Raw genomic sequence first — 19,349 nt, forward strand, 5'->3', positions numbered from 1 at the left:
GTTTGAGTCGATTGTTTGTCTGCGAGTCTTTGCTTCAAGTAGATCAAGATCACGCCCGTGCTCATCGGGCTCGGACTATATTCACTGTCACTGCCGACATCCGCTGATATCGTATCAGTCCTGTGGGGGCTGCTGAGTGTGTTTGCCCCTCTTCCGTTGAGCCATTTGGCCTATTTACTCTTGATAAGGTGTACTTAGATTCGCTATTAATATTTGTCAAACAATAAAAAATATGGCTGGCACATAGTACGAGTAGGAGGGGGGTAGAACATATAACATAATAAGTAGAATCGGTTATTCCAGTTCGCTTTCATCCGCACAGAGCCTGAGGAGCCCCTTGTAAAGCTTACCATTCCGTCGACCCTTGGATGTGGTTTGAATCTTGGCCTTGGCTCCAAACTGCAGCTGCCAAATGGACTGAAGGGTCTCCAATACACCGGGCAGGGTGAACACTTTCTCATCGATCGTCAGATCCAAGCGCCTGGGAAGCTGCTTGTGCTGCTCCAGCTTATGCAGACGGGTGTCGTCCATTAGAATCGTGCAATTAGCCGCCAGGAGCGAGCGGAGCTGGGGCAGATCGTCCAGCATGTAGCCCAAAGCGGTGCCACTCAGTCTGCCGTTGTCGCTAATGTCCAGCCACTGCAGCTGCTTGGCCTTGGCCAGATGCTGGGTAATCTTGTACAGATGGGCATCGGTCAGCCCACAGCCGGCGAGCTCCACGCGAGCAAATCGCTCGCATGTGCCGCCTTCGAGCAGGGACACCAGACGATCGGCCAAAGCCAACCCACTTGTCTCGTCGAGCGGCCAGCGGATGTAGCTCAAGTTCAAGTGCTCCAAACGGCAGCTGTTTAGCTGATCCGCCAGCCTCCGCACGCTCTGCTGGCTGAGCTGGTTGAAGCTGATGTCGAAGCAGCTCAGTTGACTGAATCCCAGATCAAAGTCCTGCAGTTCCGTCAGCTCGCACTGGGCCAGATGCAGCGAAGTGAGGGCACGACCGGCGGGGCTGGCACAAAACTTGTGCAGCGTCCTGGCACTGGCATCACCAAGGGGGTTCTCGCTCAGGTGTAGCTCTTCCAGAAGCTCGAGTTTCTCCATACCCTGGCCACAAAGCAGCGCATCTAATCCCTGGTAGCCAATGCCATTGCATTTCAGTCTCAGCGCCTTGAGCTGCAGCAGCGTGGGCAAAGCCTTGCCCAACTGCTGGCAACCCTCATTGCCAATAAAGTTGCGCGACAGGTCCAACACCGTTAGACGTGCCTGATGCAGCAGTGCCTTAAACACGGGTTCCGTTTGATGGGGGCGCAGCCAGAGGCCGGATAGCTCCAGCATTAGCGTGTTCTGCGAACGCTCCAGCACAAGCTTGATCTTGTTGTCTACAGCTGAAAAGAAAGGTGCACCCATCATTAGGTCATCCATTTATCATCCGTTGAGAGTTTAGTCCTTTAACCTACTCTTCTGCAGTTGGTGGCACATCTCCTCGTAGCGCTGGGAAAGCGGTGAGATTTTCCAATCCAAAATCGTGGCCAGCAGCATGTTCTGCTCGAGAGCCACGCTCACGGCATCCGTCTCCTCGTAGGCAAAGCCATCGGCAGTCTTGAGGCGCAGCAGGGGTGTGAGACCAGTCAATCTGTGGAGAACAGGGACTCTAACTTAGCAAGGAATTGGATTCACTCACTTGGAACACTCACTTGTTGTATCGCCTTCCAGCCTCTTCGGCCAGCCACCGCATGTTGATGTCCTGGAGCTTCTTGCGCTCGACGGGAACCAGCAAGAGTTCATCCTGGATCTTTACCTTGAACGAAACGGTGGTGGCCAGGACAGGCGAGGCCTGAACTTTAATGGGCGACGACTTGCACGGGGAGATGAGCAGCTGTATAGATGTGGTGCCCGTGGTGGAGTCCGGTTCTGTGGTACGCAGACTAATCACCGAAGCGGCCCCATCGAGGGAGCAGTCGCTGCCAAACGGACTCTCGCTACGAAACCGACTGAAGCCGCTGTCCAGCAGCGTGGTCTGTTGCTTTACCCTGCGGGTGCTGGAGCTGCTGTGGTTGCTGTTCATGCTGGAGGAGCGTGACAGCGTGAGCTTTCTCATCTGCTTCTGTCGCTTCTGGGAGTTGGCATCGGCTTCGGGTGTGGCCTGCAGATCATCCTCCCAATTTGGCTGCAGCGACAATGCCGAGTCCTGCAAACTTTCCTTGGATGGACGAGTGCTGATGCTCCCCGAATTGAATCGCTTGCGTTTCTTTTCTGGCCCCACATCGTCGATCAGCCAATAGTCAGCATCTACCTCGCCCGAGTCCAGGAAAGCAGTACGTTTCTGGTTGCTTTTGCTGCTGCTGCTGGGTGCCTCATCACTAATTCGATTCGGACGCTTTAGCTGCGCCATTACGCTGCGGTACTCCTTGCTGGCGCTGGGCTGGGCTGGACTGGAGCCGTACTTCTTAGCTCCGTATTCGCTACCCGATCGATTGTGACTGAGGGAACGCATCTGGCTTTCACGCAGACCTTCCTCTTCATCTTCCTCTGATACACTTTCGCTCCCCTGGCTAGCTCCCTTCACATTGGCGTTTGTCAAGGGTCCAGCATTCTTTTCGCTGCAAATGCCCACCTTGGAGAGCGTGCGCTGCAGACGGTCCCGCAATTCGGCATACTGGGCCTGCTCCCCTTCCACGAGCTGAGCCGACTGTCGCCACTTGTCCAGTCCGACAATGCAGGTATCGTTGTAGTCCGTCCGCACCGTGGCATCTGCTCCACGGTCCAGCAGAAGCTCCGCCACATCCAGATACCCATTAGCGCAGGCATCGTAGAGGGGAGTGATGCCGTCGCAGCTGGTGCCGCCCTTGTCATTGATGGCCGAGGCAGCTCCCTTGTCCAGCAACAGTTCCACAATATCCCGATGCCCGTGGTTGCAGGCCTCGTGCAGGGGAAGCCAACCAGCGTGATCTCTCACGTTTACTGTGTGGCCCTGGTCTATAAGGCGCCGCACCAGCTCCAGGTTGCCAGCGATGCATGCCTGATGGAGCTGCGTTTCCCCCTTGTTGTTCTTCTTGATCGCCAGCGTACGACTGCCGCGAGTGGCACGTTGCGGGCGCACCTTCTCGCTCTCATCCATGTCACTGGCATCCGAGTCGGTCAGCGTGTCGAGATCGAAGTCGTCGTCCCAGTCGGGCGTATTTTGCTGCACAGCTGTCTCCTCCTCATCTTCATCTTCCTCCCCTCTCTTGGCTTCCTCGGCCAAATCAATGCCCTTGGCCTTGGCCTCCGCCTCTAGAACTTCGACGAGTACATCCATATTGTGTTTCAGCTGTAGTCGCCTCAGCCGAACCAGTGCAATCTTCTCCAGTTTGGTGGATGCGGCCCCGGCCTTGTTTGCCTGTCGCAGAGCCTTTTGGTACACATCGTGTACGGTCCAGAACGGGTGCGACTGCTGCTCACATATCTCGGCAATGGTGCAGAGGGTGGTGAAGGCCTCAGACGGAACGTCCTGGTTCACTTCAAACTCCTTCCACAGATACTCCAGAGCCTTGTCGTACTGCCCATTGTCCCTGTACGTTTGATAGAGGCTCACGTAGATGGGCACCAGACTCTTGCCGGTCTCCTGGTTCATCTCTGCGTTCTGCAACATCTTCTGATAGTAGACCAGAGCCTTTTCGTAGTTCATCAAGTGACAGCAGCCATCGCCCAGTTTCTCGTACAAGGTCTTCTGCTTGGCATAGTCCACCGAGCTTGTTAGGACCAGCTCATCCAGGGTCTGGCAAATCTTTACCACAATCCGGAGCGTGCGCTCAATGCTCGCCCGATCGTTCTCATCCGGGGTATTCTTTTTGTAGGCCTTGGTTAGGATCTGCTTGACACTGGCAAAGTCGCCGGCCTTAATCAATATCTCAGATTTGGTGATCAGCGTTTCGCAGATTTTCTTGACTTTGTTGGGCAGCCGCTTGGCCATTTCCAGAGCCATATTGCAGAAGCGCAGAGCCGACGATGCGTCGTTCTTTTTGCAGTTGTAGAGCAAGCTCATCGAAATGTAGCACAAGTGGGTCAGTTCGAACAAATCATGGGTTTTGCTGATCTTGATTGCTTTGTTAATGTACTGGATGGACTCTTCGAACGCCTCCATGTGCTCTTTAACCACGCCAATGTTCAGATAGCACCGCGCTTGCATGTCGAGCTGCTCCAATTTTGATATCTGACCCGATAGCCTACAGAGAGCCGGAAGAGGGTAGAATTAATTTGTCGCTTCCACTAGACTCCATTCACTTACTCTTTGATCAGCAAGAGACTGCGCAGGAAGCTCTTCTCCGCCAACTTCAGCTGCTCCATGGCTGCCGATGCCGAGCTGTCCGTCAAGCTCTGGCCATGCAGCAGGTGGACTCGTCCCAACGTGGCATACGCTCTCTGCTGCTCCACCTGATTCTTCAGCCGCTTGGCAATCTCTGTAAAGAAAGTTGTAGAGTGCTCTGATCATTCTCCATTGAATCGAAACTCACTCAGGTAGTCGTTGATGTGGTCCTTGGCCGCATCGTAGTCGCACAGCAGTGTGAACATCTCGCCCACCATTCGTTTGGCCTTGGCTGTTTCCAGCTCTTTGCCCATGCTGGCATAGATGGACGCCTCCTGCTTGTACTCCTCGACCGCCTCATTGTACTTTCCCTGCTGGTTGTAGAAGTCTCCGAGCTGATTACAGCTGACCGCCACCTGTTCTCGATTTCCATCGCTGCGCGCCTTCTCCTTGCGCTTGAGGTAGCGCTTTTCATCCATTAAACAAGCAGCTAGAGACTCTTATATTTCACAATCCAACATCATTTCTGCCGGTCTTGTTTTGTTTTCGGCGCGAACGGAATGCTGCCACCGGTCCACGGATCTGTGCAGCCCTAGTTGGATCATATTAAATCAGTCTGGCAACCAAGTCCTAAATGCGGTGATGCAATCGATATGTGCTATCGAAACACTCACATTTCTACCGGCGCATAGATAGACGAATTTTTTCACCAAGCGATTTGAGGTAATTGAAATGACGAAAATTGTGTTTAAATCATGTGAAAAATGTGTTACCTGCACAGTTTCACATCCAATCCACATGTGTGGATGCTTGCATGTCAGTTACACACGCGAAAAGTGCGTCTAAGGTTGCAAGAAAAAATCGATAGCCATGGGGAAAAAATGGTGGGGGTTGCTTGACATGACGTGACTAAGAACAGTTTGCTTTTTCCAGCTATAAACAGGCCATTATTCGGAAGCACATATAAATTCCCGAATAAATCCGCATAAATATCGACAGTCGAATAGCAAGTAAGTAGCAAATAAATGTAACTAGCACAACCATCCACCCATCGACGACGGGGGCGTTTGTGTGTGTGCGGAGGCACAAATGAGATTGGCAACAAATTCGATTTCTGTAATTGCAGGACCAGAGCAGCAGCAGGCAGCAACTGTTTGACAATGGCGAACAACAACTACGCCGGGTTCAACTATGGCGGCACCCAGTACAATTCGGGACAGGTATCGTACCCGGCGGTAACCAACGCCACTTATGCAAATGCGGCTGCCTACCAAAACGCTGCTGCGGCTGCTGGCCAAGGCGGCGGCTATGCAGCAACCGGGTCTGGCTCTGGGTCTGGGGGTGGCGGCAACTACGGTGGCTATGGCGACTACCGCAACCCCACGTCCTACGACGGCAGCAAGACATTCTACCAGCAGTCTCCGGCCAGCTACAACGCTACCGGGCCAGCAGCAGCAGGTAGCAAGACTCACTACTCGGCTCCGCCCGTCAAGAATAACGCCAAGGGCGGCAAAATGGACAAATCAAACGGCGGACCCAAGCCCCCGATCTCGGCTCCACCTGGAGGTCCAGGTAACAATTACAGCGGCTACGACTCGGCCGTCTACAATGCGGCGAGCATGTACGTGAACCAACAGCACCAAGGCGGTCCTCCGAATAAGCCGAATGGCGGCAACAATTGGTATCCGCGCAAGATGGGGCCCGCCATCCCGGGACCACCGGCCTTGCGCGGCCTGCGACCAAAGGCACCGCCACGCCCCCAGCAACTGCACTATTGCGAGGTGTGCAAGATCTCCTGCGCCGGACCGCAGACGTATCGCGAGCATTTGGAGGGACAGAAGCACAAGAAGCGGGAGGCCTCTCTAAAGATGTCCGCCAGTGCCACGAGCACCACCCAGAACCGTGGCAACAACTACCACTGCGAGCTGTGCGACGTCACGTGCACGGGCACAGATGCATATGCCGCCCATGTGCGCGGAGCGAAACACCAGAAGGTAGTGAAGTTACACCAGAAGCTGGGAAAGCCCATACCCTCCGAGGAGCCAAAGAAATTGGGCAAGATTAACTTTGTCCCGGCGGCTGCTGGAGGACCAGCTGCGGCCGCGACTGCGGCTGGAACTGGAGCTGCCGCTGCAGCGGCCACTCCAGCGAAGACTGAAGGTGCCAGCGAGAGCGATGCGGCGGCGGCTGATGCTGCCGCTGCTGACAACTTGGATGACAATCAGGACGACTCTTGTGGCGAGAACACAGACAATATAAAGCCCGTGGGCGGCGAATACATCGAGGAGGTCAAGGACGAAGAGCACAAGATTCTCAGCTTCAATTGCAAGCTCTGCGACTGCAAGTTCAACGACCCCAATGCCAAAGAGATGCACATGAAAGGGCGCCGCCATCGCTTGCAGTACAAGCGCAAGGTCCAGCCCGATCTGGTTGTGGACTTCAAGCCGACCCCACGCCAGCGTCGACTGGCTGAGGCCAGGGCACAGCGGGCACTCATGTCCTCGCATCGGGGCGGTGGCGGTGGCGACGAGCACGAGGGAAGCGGCAACTACTGGGAGGAGCAGCGGAATCGTCAGTATAACGAGGAGTACGACTACAACAATTGGATGTCGCGCAGCTTTGGAGGTGAGTCCATAGCCCAGATTTTACCCTTCAAGATTTGAATTTGAAATTGTATTTTTATTTGCAGGCGCCCAACGCTTTGGGCGCATCGGCAACGGGCCACCACCGCATTTTGGCATGATGCCCGGCGGCAATTTGCGTCGCCCCGAGAGCACTGACGATCGTCATGCCATTGCGCGCCATGCCGAGATCTATCCCAAAGAGGAGGAGTTGCAGACAATCCAGCGCATCGTCTCGCACACGGAGCGTGCGCTCAAGCTCGTGTCGGATGCGTTGACAGATCAGCCGAACGAGGGGGCCGCCGCGGCTGCCAAGAAGGATAAACCAGACAAACCCTCGGAGAAGGACGGACGCGATAACCAGATATTCTCGTTCCACAAGGACGCCGACAGCGGCGGCAATGTGGTGCGCATTCTGAAGGGCGTCATGCGGGTGGGCTACTTGGCCAAGGGTCTGCTGCTCCATGGCGACAATGCCGTCGAGCTGGTCGTACTCTGTGCGGAGAAGCCAACGGTGGGCCTCCTCCAGCGGGTGGCCACCAAGCTGCCAGACAAACTCAAGGATGTGGCAGGTAAGTGCCGAATGGAAGTGTCCTTCTGTAGGATGTTGCCGGATGTAGGAGCGATATATCGAAATGGTTGTTGTCCTATTGTGAGGCGAAGAGAACTTTTTCCAGAGAAATGGCTTGAGTGATGAAAACAGCAAAATGCAAAAACGTGAACGAAGCTATTTCCGTTTATACTCGTAGATTGGCCAATTTCACTGAGGTGAATATGGCCAATGAGAATATGAAAATATGAAAATATGCAAATATGAAAATATATATATGGCCGCTGAACCGGAAGCGGAAGCTAAAAAGATATGCCACCAAAAATAATGAATGCACACTCTAAATGGCAGTGTCAATCCGTTCTCACTGTCACACTCGCTATTCGTTACGTTCGACGGGCAATTTGTGTGGAAAAAGTCGACGCGAAATTACAAAAAATTGTGTAAAAAAGATATGTACTAGGACAACTACAATACTACTACTACTACTACTACTACTACTACTTCTACTACTAGTGTTGAGCCCTGTTGCGGTGCGTGCGATGGACCGGTCGGTCGCCCGATCACGCTCCAAACGGTGCCCAACGATCCAGCCAACCATTAAGCAACACAATAAAAACCAAACGTATTTGCCGTTTTCAGCTTCTCTCTCTGCAGGATAAGAGTTCCGAGCCGAGCCTTAGCCTAGAAGCTTAGCCTAGAGACTGTCACTCACTGTCGTTCAGTTCTGTAGCCGTCTGTAGCTCCTCCGCTCAGCTCTGCCCCCAGTGTGTCGCTCTGCTCGTTTGCTGTCCTGCTCCTCCTGCTACTGAATATGGCTACTACTGCTGCTGCTGGTGGTGGATTAGAAAGCCAAGCCGGAAAGTCAATAAACGGATCGTTACGGTAACAAGCAGTACACAGAGTACCACAGAGTACTCGCGTGTCCCCGCAAGAGGAAGATGAGTTGTTGTGAGGCGTTGATTGAGGATCAATCCCAATCAAACTTAACCAAAAATCAAATCAAATCAAAACAAAACAAAACAAACGAATACCAAAAAACCAAAGGAGTATATTTATACAAAGTTTAGCCGGTCTCTCGGGCTGCTGCTGCTCCCCTCCCCTCTCCTCTCCTCTCCAGATGCCAGAGGAAATTCAAGATACAAACTTTGTGTAAATAAAGTCCTTTGCTGGCTGGCCAAATGAATGTTGAACAATCAAAATGTTGAACAAAACCCAACACGAAGCCAAGAAGCAATGCGATTGATCCACACACAGATTTGAGCAAAAGGCGCTTTGAGATTTGCAAATGCTTGAGCCCAAAATTGCCGCCTCATCTCTCACTCGAAAGCAAGCAAATATGCTTATGTATCTGCATATATTTTATGTAATATATCTGTAAACTATATCTGTATCTGCATCCAAGCAGCCGATTTGTGTGTATCAAGACTGATTGTGAAAGAAAGAAAGATAGAAAGACAAAAATTGCGACCGAAATTTGTGTTGCGTGTACGGTGGTGAATGGAGAATGCTGACTCCTCCTCCAAGAGAGCGGCTGACTGGCTGGCCGGCCGGCGGGCCGGGTCAACGTTTCCCAGCAAAACCCGCAACCAACTGAAAAATTTCGCTCAATGTTTTTTGCCAACTAACCCGAAAGTTCAAAGTTCAAATTAAAATATTCAATTCAATTGTACAACTGCTCGCGCTCTAAGTGGAATTGCAGCGAGTGGTGGATGCATCCGAGTCGATTCTGCAATTCCGTTTACGAGACTCGACACGACCCGACCCGACCCGACCCCCAAAATGGATCCCGATCCCAGCACGCAAGTCAAACGAACGTCAAAGAACGAAAGAAACGAAACGTCTGTTTGCTGGGAACAGAGCGGATGCGTGGACCGTGGGAAGAAACAAACATTATTCGTGCTTTTCATATGCGTCACGTCACGTCACGTCCATTTAAACAACTCCGATCTATCATTGTACAATGTATATTGTTGTGTATATTGCGGGCCCACACATGGAACTTTTGCCTTCACCCACAATGTTTGTCTCTTTTTCCAAGCCGAATCTAGAACATTGCCCTTCTACCATGCCGCCGCCGCCTTGCTGACGTGCACTCTTGCTCTCTCAATTCCAGGCGACATGCAGATCACCTATCGCGTGGAGGTAAATGCCGACGACGCAGCCGTCATTGTGCTCGATGAGAGTGTCTCTGTGAAGATTACCCTGACATCGCCCTTGCTGCGGGAGGGTAATCCGCCCGAGGTTCCGGTCAAGCAGGAGGAAGGCGATCCGGCCAACGCTGGCGATACGGATCTTCTACCACGCGAACCTTGTCTGCGGGTAAGTACAATAGACCAGACATAATCCACCGGCACTGACATTGTTTGTGTAATTTTCAGGCACTGGCTGACTTGCGGCACGCCAAATGGTTCCAGGCCCGTGCCACTGGCCTGCAATCGTGTGTCATGGTCATTCGCATTTTGCGGGATCTCTGCCAGCGCGTGGCCTCGTGGCAGGCACTGCCGCAGTGGTCTTTGGAACTGCTTGTGGAGAAGGTAATCTCATCGGCTGCCTTTCCAATCTCTCCCGGCGACTGCATGCGTCGCATTATGGAGGCATTGTCTTCCGGCTTTCTGATTAACGGTCCGGGACTGCTAGATCCCTGCGAGAAGGATCCGACCGATGCGCTGCTGGTTCTCAGCAAGCAAGAGCGCGAGGATCTCACTGTGTCGGCCCAGCAATTCCTGCGCTTCATCGCCTTTCGGCAGATCTTTAAAGTGCTCGGCATGGATCAGCTGCCAGCCATGAAGTTTCCCGTGCGCCCGTGGCGCATCAACCGTAAGCGTCGCCGCTCGTCGGGCAAGGCAGGCGCATCGGGCACCGAGGCCGAGGCTGCTGAGATCGAGGAGACCGGGTCCGATGAGAAGGTGCCCAAGAAGGACGGCGCCGGCGCCAGTAGTTCGCCCGCTTGAGCTGCACTAAGCGGCATTAGGATTTATACGTAGACAGACCCCGGCTACTAATATAACACTTTTTCTCAATTTAATCGCGCGTATAGCGCCACCTAACTATAAACTAACTCTATCTCTCCATGAGTATTCAACCAATTGCGGCTCATCGTTATTGGGCAGGAGCTAAACATGTCCAACATGCTGCCCAATTGGCAATTAGAGATTCCCCCCATAGAAGTAACAGTAGCCCCCAACTCAACTTACAATATCTACCGAGCATACAAATTGTATTTTTTCTAGACTTAGGCGAGTGAATGCAATATTCAGTTTGGATGTGGACACGCATGTGTCCACCCGCCACACACATGTTTCCAATATAACATAAAAAACGAAACAAATTTTAATAAACCATATAATGATCAAATACTATAATAATAATACCATTCCAGTGTTTTATTCTTACTAGTCCGATGTGGGAATGTAGCTCAACCAGAAGATGCTATATCGAAAACAGAGATACCTTTCTTTCGTTCTTCTTCGACTCAACCGCGGAGGAACTCCTTTTTATTCAGTCCTTTGGAGTAAATCGAAACGAGAGAGAACGTTGCGAGTCGCAGCAAGGGCCGCGGCTATACTTTTATACGATCACTCTGAACATTGCTCGCACTTGTCATGAGAGAAGGGGAAAAACATAGGTAGAAGGAGAGACACCAAGACCTCTAACAACATCTGGGTGGCGCACACTGCACGATTAAGAGTGAGAGAGGGAGAGTGTGACAGAGAGAGAAAGGGATAGCGTAGTCACGGTAAAAGGAATTGTTCATTCTGGCTATAATATTGATCCGGTCGGATCGCGGTTCGGCAATCTGGTAGATATGATAATTTTCTACGATTCTGCTGTTTCGGTTGTCTCGCATCTTCAAAATGGGGGATGCCTCAGATATGCTAAGGTTTTGCATGAATGCCAAAGAAGAAAAATGAAATAAGTGAAATAATTAATGTATTTATGTACATAATTTTATGTCCTTTGTTTTATGGATGCTCCTTATTTGTTATATTGAGCTAATCGCATTATCTTTGTTACGTATAAAAAAGTGAACTTACGTTTAGCAACGATTCGAACCAGTTCGAGATTTGAAGTGTTATCCATCCCTGGCAAAAGTATAAACAATCAAGTTGCACCGTTCCATCGGATTCCCTCGTCATTGCGACTAGCGCTATTTAACTATGCGTTTGGTAAGTCATGCAGAATACATAAAAACATCATTATCAGCGGAAATGACTCTCTGTTTCACAGTACTGCCTAAGCGGCGACCTGGCCAAGCCATGCTACATCATCACCTTCAAGGGCCTTCGGATTATGCTGGACTGTGGCCTCACCGAGCAGACAGTGCTGAACTTCCTACCCCTGCCGTTTGTCCAGAGTCAGAAGTGGTCCAGTCTGCCCAACTTCATTCCCGGCCGCGACCACGATCCACAGTTGGATGGCGAGCTGAAGGAATGCTGTGGCCGCGTGTTCGTGGACTCCACACCCGAGTTCAACCTGCCCATGGATAAAATGCTAGATTTCAGCGAGGTAGACGTGATACTTATCTCAAATTATCTAAATATGCTGGCTCTGCCGTACATCACGGAGAACACGGGGTTCAAGGGCAAAGTCTACGCCACCGAGCCAACGCTGCAGATCGGACGGTTTTTTCTCGAGGAACTGGTCGACTACATCGAAGTATCCCCTAAGGCGTGCACGGCTCGCCTTTGGAAGGAGAAGCTCCACCTGCTGCCGAGTCCTCTGTGCGAGGCCTTCCGGGCAAAGAAATGGCGCACAATTTTTAGCCTGAAAGATGTTCAGGGCAGTCTTTTGAAAGTAACCATAATGGGCTATGACGAAAAGCTGGATATACTGGGCGCCTTTATAGCCACTCCCGTCAGCTCTGGCTACTGTCTGGGCTCCAGCAACTGGGTTCTGAGCACGGCTCATGAGAAAATTTGCTACGTTAGCGGATCCTCAACGCTCACGACGCATCCGCGACCCATCAATCAGTCGGCTCTGAAGCATGCCGATGTTCTGATTATGACTGGACTGACGCAGGCACCCACAGTTAATCCGGACACCAAACTGGGCGAACTTTGCATGAACGTTGCCCTGACGATCAGAAACAATGGCTCCGCCTTAATACCCTGCTATCCGTCGGGCGTGGTGTATGATCTGTTTGAGTGCCTCACCCAGAATCTGGAGAACGCTGGCCTCAACAATGTGCCCATGTTCTTTATATCCCCTGTGGCGGACAGCTCCCTGGCCTATTCGAACATCCTGGCCGAGTGGCTCAGTTCTGCCAAGCAGAATAAGGTTTATCTCCCGGATGATCCCTTTCCCCACGCATTCTACCTCCGCAACAACAAGTTGAAGCACTACAATCACGTGTTCTCCGAGGGATTCAGTAAGGACTTTCGGCAGGTGAGATTAAAGTTCAGATAGGTCAAGGGCTGATTTTATAATGCTGGATTTTTCCACAGCCCTGCGTGGTCTTCTGTGGACATCCGAGTCTGCGCTTTGGCGATGCCGTGCACTTCATTGAAATGTGGGGCAACAATCCCAATAACTCAATCATATTCACGGAGCCCGACTTTCCCTACCTGCAAGTATTAGCGCCGTTCCAGCCCTTGGCCATGAAGGCCTTCTACTGTCCCATCGACACCTCCCTCAACTACCAGCAGGCCAACAAGCTGATCAAGGAGCTGAAACCGAATGTACTGGTCATTCCAGAGGCGTACACAAAGCCGCATCCCTCGGCGCCGAATTTGTTCATCGAACAGCCAGATAAGAAGATTATAACCTTCAAATGTGGCGAGATTCTAAGGCTGCCACTGAAGCGGAAGCTGGACCGCATCTACCTCACCTATGAGCTGTCACAGAAGATATTTCCACGTGAGGTGGCCGCCGGAGTGACCTTCTCAACGCTAACGGGCGTGCTGCAAGTCAAGGATAAGGTGCACTGCATCCAGCCATGTGCCGAAATAAAGGAGGAGCCCAGCAGCAGTAGCGCCGGGACTGCTGCCGCGCCAACTAAAGAGGATGTGCTCCAGAAAGTAAAGTACGAGTACGGCAGCATCGATGTGGAGGCTGTGATGAAGCGTCTAACTCAGGACGGCTTCACCAACATCAAACTGGATCGCACAGACGGTTCTTTAAGCATACAACTTGTCAACGAGGACACTATCATCAAGTTCGAGGACAACGAAACTCACATTATCTGCGGGGGGAGGCCAACGACGCGTCTCAAGCTGCGTGACACCATAATGAAATGCTTACAAAGTTTTTAGAAACATAAATACATATCTACTTCCAACAATTATTAACAAGATTGAGCCACTAATTTTTCGATTCCATTACCTGGGCGCAACGCTGGCACGTCTCTTGCTCAGCATCTTCGTCTAGACTATAGCGACGACACCGCGGACAAAGCGGTGCGTCAAGTGCTGTCAAGGAAATGTCCAGGTCTTCGTCCAGATCAGTCTGTACGACTGCAACGCTGCCCACCTGCAGTATCTCAGACAGCTCGGAGCTGCGCATGGGCTCCCCGAAAGCGGGTTGCAGTTCGCGGAGCAGCTCCAGCTGGCTGCCACTCTTGATGGTAACAGCCAGGTGCCAGCTGTTAACATCTCCAGCCTGCTGGTTGATCAGACGCTTAACATCGAGGGCTGCGTTCACGACATTAACGGCTTTGGGATCATGCCAGTCTTTTTGGGCCTGGACCATCTGCTCGTGGAAGGCACTGCCCGATGGGTCATAATAGCTCCAGCTTTCCTCCACCAAAAAGGGAGCTATGGGCCACAAGCTCTTGCACAGCTGCCGATAGCAATGGGTTAGCGTCTGACGAATGGCCAGCAGTTCCCGATCGTCGCCGCAGTACAGGCGATCCTTGATTAGGTGCACATAAATGGACGACACCTGATTGGCAATGAAGTTCTGAATGCAGGCCACCACGCGATTGTACTCATACGCGTTGTAGAGCTTTTCGATCTAGACAAAATAGTCGAAAGTATAGGTCCTGTTGTGTTAAAGGAATATCAGGGCTTACCTCTGATTCGAAGTCAAGCAAGTTGCTCAACAGATACTTGTTTAAAAAGCTAGCGTCCAGAATTGGCTGCTCCAGCTCCTCTCGGCCTTCTCTCTGCTTTTCTCCGATCACACCCTTTAGATAACGCAGTGTTCCGCGCACCTTGCTAAGGTTCTCAGTCGCCTTCTGGAGCAACTTGTCGCTGACCGTAATGGACGTGTGCTGGGTTCCATGGGAGGCCACCCACCAACGTAGAGCGTCTGTCCCGTACTTCTTGGTAATCTGTTTTGGGGAAATTACATTGCCCAGCGACTTGGACATCTTGTGCCCTTTTTCGTCCACTGTGAATCCATGAACGAAGAGCGCCCTTTAAGAGATGTCAATTAATGATGTTCTCTCCACTTTATGCTCCTATTTTCACTCACTTGTAAGGAGCGCAGTCGCGGGCAGCGATGCTCGTGAGTAGCGAGGATTGAAACCAGCCCGTGAACTGATCATATCCCTCCAGATAGAGATCCGCCACCTGTTCCTTCTTCAGCACCGCAGACCAAGTGCTGCCCGAGTCGAACCAAATGTCGAGTATGTCACTGCCCTTAACTAGATCCTTTACTTCGTAGCCGAGGTCGGCCGCGATTTGAGGAGGTAGCAGGTCCTCCAATGACCTGGACCACCAGAAGTCCATGGAGCCTTGGCTGTGCAGCAGACTGCAGAGGTGTTCTATTAGTGCTGCATTGAGCACCACTTGTCCACTCTTCCGACTGTAGAGAACAGGTATGGGCACGCCCCAAGCCCGCTGTCTTGATATGCACCAGTAGGGTCGCTTCTGCAGTTGGGTGAGCATTGCTCTTTTGCTCGCCTCGGCATTGGTACGTGGATAGACGTCTACTTGCTCCAGCGCTGCGGCAGCACGGGATTTCAACCGATCTGTATTGATGAACCACTGCTCGCTGGCCCGAATGATTACTGGTTGCTTGGTCCGCCAGTCAATGGGATAGGAATGTTCTAGTTTGGCAGAGTGTATAACATCCTCTGCTATGTGCTGCAGCACGAGAGGATTACCTTGTTCCAGCACAGATTGTCCGCGTAGAAAGCTGGGCGCTTCCATTGTATAAGCGCCTGCCTCGTTCACCATGCATTTAACGGGTATTTTCTTGTCCAGGCTAACCAGAAAGTCCTCTGGTCCGTGCGCAGGTGCGGTGTGAACCAGGCCCGTGCCCTTGCTGTCCTGTACATGGCTGGCATCGAAGAAGGGCAGATGGGTCTGTTCCTTGTCTATGGGATGCTTATATGTAAGCGTGCTCAATGAGCTTCCGGGCAACGTCTGGACCACCTCGCATTTAAGCTGCGTGGAGGCCTCAAAGGCTGACAAGAGAGCGGAGGCCATGAGGTAGAGCTCACTTGGGTTGCGATCCAACAATCTGACCAAAACGTACTCGAGGGAGCCATTGAAGCAAATCGCTTGATTGCTGGGCAGAGTCCAGGGCGTGGTGGTCCACACAAGTGCATAGGTCTGCGACCCTTTGGTCTCAACCTCCAGTCCACTGGGGTTTAAGGCGAAGCGTACATATACTGAAGGACTTATGTGATTGGCATCGTACTCCAGCTCGGCCTCCGCCAAAGCTGTTCTAAGAAAGAGCATAAGCCACTCATCCAGACATAAGAGGAACCTGAACTCACCTGGAAGACGGGGACCAGTACACCGGCTTCAAATCGCGATAAACGAGGCCGCGTTCATAAAGATTGTGAAACATTTGAAGCTGATTTTCAATAAATTCTGGATGAAAGGTCGTGTAAATGTTGTCTTTTTGCCAGTTGGCCAATATCCCCCAGCTGCTGAACTCTTCCTTCTGTGACTGAATGGCCTCCAGAGCAAACGCGCGTGCTGTGACAACCAATCTCTTAGTTAACAATTCTGCGAATCCCAGAGAATACTTGCATACATTTCTGTCGTATTTCAGCAGCACTCTGGCCCTCTGCTGCACTTGTCGCCTTCAGCTCAATGGGCAGACCGTGGCAGTCCCAGCCAGGAATGTAGTTGACCTTCTGTCCACGGGCCACCCGCTGTCGCAGAGTGATGTCTTTGAGGATCTTGTTGACGGCGTGTCCCATGTGCAGCTGTCCGTTGGCATAGGGCGGTCCATCGTGCAGCACAAATGTAGGTTTCCTCTTCCCACCCAGTTGTCGATGCTCCTGATATTCATACGCAACGGCTATCTTGTCCTGAGGAAACAATACTGTATGTAATAGAAGGCCCTTCGTAATGGGATCTTCAAGAGACTTACAGCCAGCAATTGTCGCTCCTGTTCCTCGCGTTTGGCTGCACTGAGGCGGTTAGGGAACTTTGTCTTTGGTAAATTAATCGTGTCTGTATATTTCTTTACATCTTTTTTGGCTGCTTTCACAGAATATAATCGAGATATTCCAACTCGAAAATTGAAAACACGCAACATTTTGCAACGGAAGAAGCAGCCGGCAGAAACAGCTGTTTAATAGGGCTGCAAAACCAAAGATGGACTATCGATAATATCGATTGTTTCCGTTTTATACGATAGACAGATGGTTCTTGTTTTGTTTTTTACGTTACATTTACGTTTATTTCATTTAAAATGATTATTTTATAGTTGTTTGGGAAGTTGTTACTTCTTGTCCTTGGGAGAATCCCCCTTTCCCTTTGGGTCTTTGGATTTTGGAGGGTCGTCCTTTTTGGCCTCTCCCTTGGGTGCTGCCGCCTTGTCATCCTTCGGCTTTTCTTCCTTCTTGGCGACATCTTTGCCGGTGGCTGCCTTTTCGTCCTTTTCTCCCTTGTCGCCCTTGTCGTCTTTGGCCTCTGGCTTCTTGGCACCCTTTTGTGACTTTGGCGAGTCATCTGCGGCCATACTGGCGGCCAATTTATTCGCCTTCGCCAGCACTTCATCCGCATCGCCGACCATGTAGAAGGCTATCTCCGGAATGTCATCGTACTCGCCGTTGAGCAGGCGCTTGAATCCGTCCACGCACTTCTCGATGGACACCACTTTTCCCGGTGAGCCGGTGAACACCTCGGCCACCTGGAACGGCTGGGAGAGGAAGCGCTGGATCTTGCGGGCACGTGCCACGGTAATCTTGTCCTCCTCGGAGAGTTCGTCCATGCCGAGAATGGCAATTATGTCCTGCAGCGACTTGTACCCCTGAAGGGTCTTCTGCACAGCTCGGGCCACGTTGTAGTGCTCCTCCCCAACCACATCTGGATCGAGGATGCGAGAGGACGAGTCCAGAGGATCCACAGCGGGATATATGCCCAGCTCGGCGATGGGACGTGAGAGCACCGTGGTGGCATCCAAGTGGGTGAAGGTGGCCGCCGGCGCAGGATCGCTCAGATCGTCGGCGGGCACATAAACGGCCTGTACCGAGGTAATGGATCCATTGCGGGTGCTGGTGATGCGCTCTTGCATGGTACCCATGTCGGTGCCGAGCGTCGGCTGATAGCCCACGGCAGATGGAATGCGCCCCAACAGGGCCGACACCTCGGACCCGGCTTGGGTGAAGCGGAAGATGTTGTCAATGAAGAGCAGCACATCCTGTCCGTCGATGTCCCGGAAATACTCGGCGATGGTGAGGCCAGTCAACACCACACGGGAACGAGCGCCGGGGGGCTCGTTCATCTGGCCAAAGACAAGGACCACCTTGGAGGTGTCTTCCTCGAGGGAAATGACCTTGGACTCGATCATCTCGTGGTAAAGATCGTTGCCCTCGCGAGTACGCTCTCCGGCACCCACAAACACGGAGTAGCCGCCGTGCGCCTTGGCAATGTTGTTGATCAGCTCCATGATAAGCACCGTCTTGCCCACTCCGGCGCCTCCGAACAACCCGATCTTGCCTCCCTTGACGTAGGGGGCCAGGAGATCGATCACCTTGATGCCGGTTACCAGGATCTCTGGCTTCACGCTCAGCTCCGTGAGCACGGGCGCCTCGGTGTGGATGAACGAGTGGTATTCGCTCTTGACTTCGCCACGTTCATCAATGGGATCGCCCACCACATTGAGGATGCGCCCCAGGACGGCCTTGCCCACCGCCACGCGAATAGGATAGCCAGTGTCGACGACTTTCTGGCCACGCTTGATGCCCTCTGTGGCGTCCATGGCGACACAGCGTACGATGTTGTTGCCCAGATGTTGGAAGACCTAGCCAAGAGGGGGAAACAGAGAATATGAGAGGAAAATTTAAGGTTAAGCAAGGGCTTACCTCCAGGACCAGACGCCCAATGGGTGCATCCTCCACTTCAATGGCGTTGAGTATGTCAGGAACCTCTTCGGGAAAGTATACATCGATGACGGGTCCAATGACAGAGTGAATGTGGCCCTTGTGACCCTTGTGTTCCAGTTTTATGCCTCCCTTTCCTTTCTCTGGTGACGAGTCACCCGACTCACAAGTTTCTTCCGAATCCTTGGCGTGCAGCGCCTTCATGGCCACCTCGCAGGGATCCTTAATTTTGGGCGGAGTTTCCTCGCAGGTATCGGCGCCCTTGTCTTCCACTTCGCAGGGATCATCGCAATCATCATTCTTGCCTTTGCCATCTTTGTCGTTGCCCTTGCAGGCGAGCATGCGAGCGACATGAAGACGACGCACCTGAAGAGGAGACTTCACTATGCCGATCGGATGGCCCAGCACCAGAGCTCCCTTCCGCTGGCCAATTTGAAAGCCGGTTCGTGCACACACTGCCCAGGGTTTTTCCAATTACATTCAGAATCTACAGCACTACAGCACTTCTTACCTGTGGCCAATCGTACCCAAGACGCCATCATTTTTATTCAATTTTATTCAATTAATTTTTCTTTTCTTTATTTTTCGGAGTGCTTCTGCTAGCTTAGCAGATTTTCAAATGAAATGAAAATTTTCCTTATTCCTTATGCCATATAGAAATTGGGCTCA

At 52.0% G+C, this 19,349-nt stretch overlaps 5 protein-coding genes across 6 annotated transcripts; 2 read left to right on the forward strand and 3 right to left on the reverse strand.

Annotated features, from left to right (window-relative positions):
- Positions 1–184: 184 nt before the first annotated feature.
- LOC4813433 (tonsoku-like protein) lies at positions 185–4,860 on the reverse strand. The gene is made up of 5 exons (XM_001353223.4): positions 4,488–4,860; positions 4,262–4,433; positions 1,689–4,199; positions 1,452–1,627; positions 185–1,379 (listed from the first exon to the last, which is right to left on the reverse strand). The coding sequence occupies exons 1-5, from the start codon at positions 4,756–4,758 to the stop codon at positions 295–297; spliced, it is 4,215 nt and encodes a 1,404-aa protein (XP_001353259.2). The 5' UTR covers positions 4,759–4,860; the 3' UTR covers positions 185–294.
- On the forward strand, positions 4,861–10,765 carry Zn72D (Zinc-finger protein 72D). 2 transcript variants are annotated; one of them, XM_001353226.3, is made up of 6 exons: positions 4,861–5,002; positions 5,213–5,289; positions 5,406–6,904; positions 6,969–7,472; positions 9,567–9,772; positions 9,832–10,765. In XM_001353226.3, the coding sequence occupies exons 3-6, from the start codon at positions 5,440–5,442 to the stop codon at positions 10,402–10,404; spliced, it is 2,748 nt and encodes a 915-aa protein (XP_001353262.1). In that variant the 5' UTR covers positions 4,861–5,002; positions 5,213–5,289; positions 5,406–5,439; the 3' UTR covers positions 10,405–10,765. The 2 variants fall into 2 exon arrangements, with proteins under 2 accessions (XP_001353262.1, XP_015042675.1); XM_015187189.2 differs by lacking the exons at positions 9,567–9,772; positions 9,832–10,765 and adding an exon at positions 8,093–8,339.
- A 743-nt stretch (positions 10,766–11,508) lies between these two features.
- IntS9 (integrator complex subunit 9) lies at positions 11,509–13,745 on the forward strand. Its single transcript, XM_001353227.3, has 3 exons — positions 11,509–11,619; positions 11,681–12,838; positions 12,898–13,745. The coding sequence occupies exons 1-3, from the start codon at positions 11,611–11,613 to the stop codon at positions 13,702–13,704; spliced, it is 1,974 nt and encodes a 657-aa protein (XP_001353263.1). The 5' UTR covers positions 11,509–11,610; the 3' UTR covers positions 13,705–13,745.
- On the reverse strand, positions 13,698–16,951 carry IleRS-m (Isoleucyl-tRNA synthetase, mitochondrial). The gene is made up of 6 exons (XM_001353228.5): positions 16,724–16,951; positions 16,382–16,661; positions 16,119–16,323; positions 14,867–16,066; positions 14,463–14,808; positions 13,698–14,404 (listed from the first exon to the last, which is right to left on the reverse strand). Exons 1-6 carry the CDS (start codon positions 16,889–16,891, stop codon positions 13,754–13,756), a joined length of 2,850 nt encoding a protein of 949 aa, XP_001353264.5. The 5' UTR covers positions 16,892–16,951; the 3' UTR covers positions 13,698–13,753.
- Positions 16,952–17,012: 61 nt separating this feature from the next.
- ATPsynbetaL (ATP synthase, beta subunit-like) lies at positions 17,013–19,347 on the reverse strand. Its single transcript, XM_001353229.4, has 3 exons — positions 19,192–19,347; positions 18,663–19,135; positions 17,013–18,601 (listed from the first exon to the last, which is right to left on the reverse strand). Exons 1-3 carry the CDS (start codon positions 19,220–19,222, stop codon positions 17,078–17,080), a joined length of 2,028 nt encoding a protein of 675 aa, XP_001353265.3. The 5' UTR covers positions 19,223–19,347; the 3' UTR covers positions 17,013–17,077.
- Between the last annotated feature and the right edge of the window lie 2 nt (positions 19,348–19,349).

This window comes from Drosophila pseudoobscura, chromosome X (genome assembly GCF_009870125.1).
Source record: "Drosophila pseudoobscura strain MV-25-SWS-2005 chromosome X, UCI_Dpse_MV25, whole genome shotgun sequence".
NCBI classification, from domain to species: domain Eukaryota; kingdom Metazoa; phylum Arthropoda; class Insecta; order Diptera; family Drosophilidae; genus Drosophila; species Drosophila pseudoobscura.

Coding starts and splice junctions, on each gene's coding strand:
- LOC4813433 (XM_001353223.4), bottom strand. CDS start 4,758: ATGGATGAAAAGCGCTACCTCAAGCGCAAGGAGAAGGCGCGCAGCGAT. Junction 4,200..4,261: donor AGTCTCTTGCTGATCAAAGA/GTAAGTGAATGG, acceptor GGCTCTCTGTAG/GCTATCGGGTCAGATATCAA. Junction 1,380..1,451: donor GTGCCACCAACTGCAGAAGA/GTAGGTTAAAGG, acceptor CTTTCTTTTCAG/CTGTAGACAACAAGATCAAG.
- Zn72D (XM_001353226.3), top strand. CDS start 5,440: ATGGCGAACAACAACTACGCCGGGTTCAACTATGGCGGCACCCAGTAC. Junction 6,905..6,968: donor GATGTCGCGCAGCTTTGGAG/GTGAGTCCATAG, acceptor TTTTATTTGCAG/GCGCCCAACGCTTTGGGCGC. Junction 7,473..9,566: donor CAAACTCAAGGATGTGGCAG/GTAAGTGCCGAA, acceptor TCTCAATTCCAG/GCGACATGCAGATCACCTAT.
- IntS9 (XM_001353227.3), top strand. Junction 12,839..12,897: donor TCAGTAAGGACTTTCGGCAG/GTGAGATTAAAG, acceptor ATTTTTCCACAG/CCCTGCGTGGTCTTCTGTGG.
- IleRS-m (XM_001353228.5), bottom strand. CDS start 16,891: ATGTTGCGTGTTTTCAATTTTCGAGTTGGAATATCTCGATTATATTCT. Junction 16,662..16,723: donor AGGAGCGACAATTGCTGGCT/GTAAGTCTCTTG, acceptor TTGTTTCCTCAG/GACAAGATAGCCGTTGCGTA. Junction 16,324..16,381: donor TGCTGAAATACGACAGAAAT/GTATGCAAGTAT, acceptor TGGTTGTCACAG/CACGCGCGTTTGCTCTGGAG.
- ATPsynbetaL (XM_001353229.4), bottom strand. CDS start 19,222: ATGATGGCGTCTTGGGTACGATTGGCCACAG. Junction 19,136..19,191: donor TTGGGTACGATTGGCCACAG/GTAAGAAGTGCT, acceptor AACCCTGGGCAG/TGTGTGCACGAACCGGCTTT. Junction 18,602..18,662: donor TTGGGCGTCTGGTCCTGGAG/GTAAGCCCTTGC, acceptor CCTCTTGGCTAG/GTCTTCCAACATCTGGGCAA.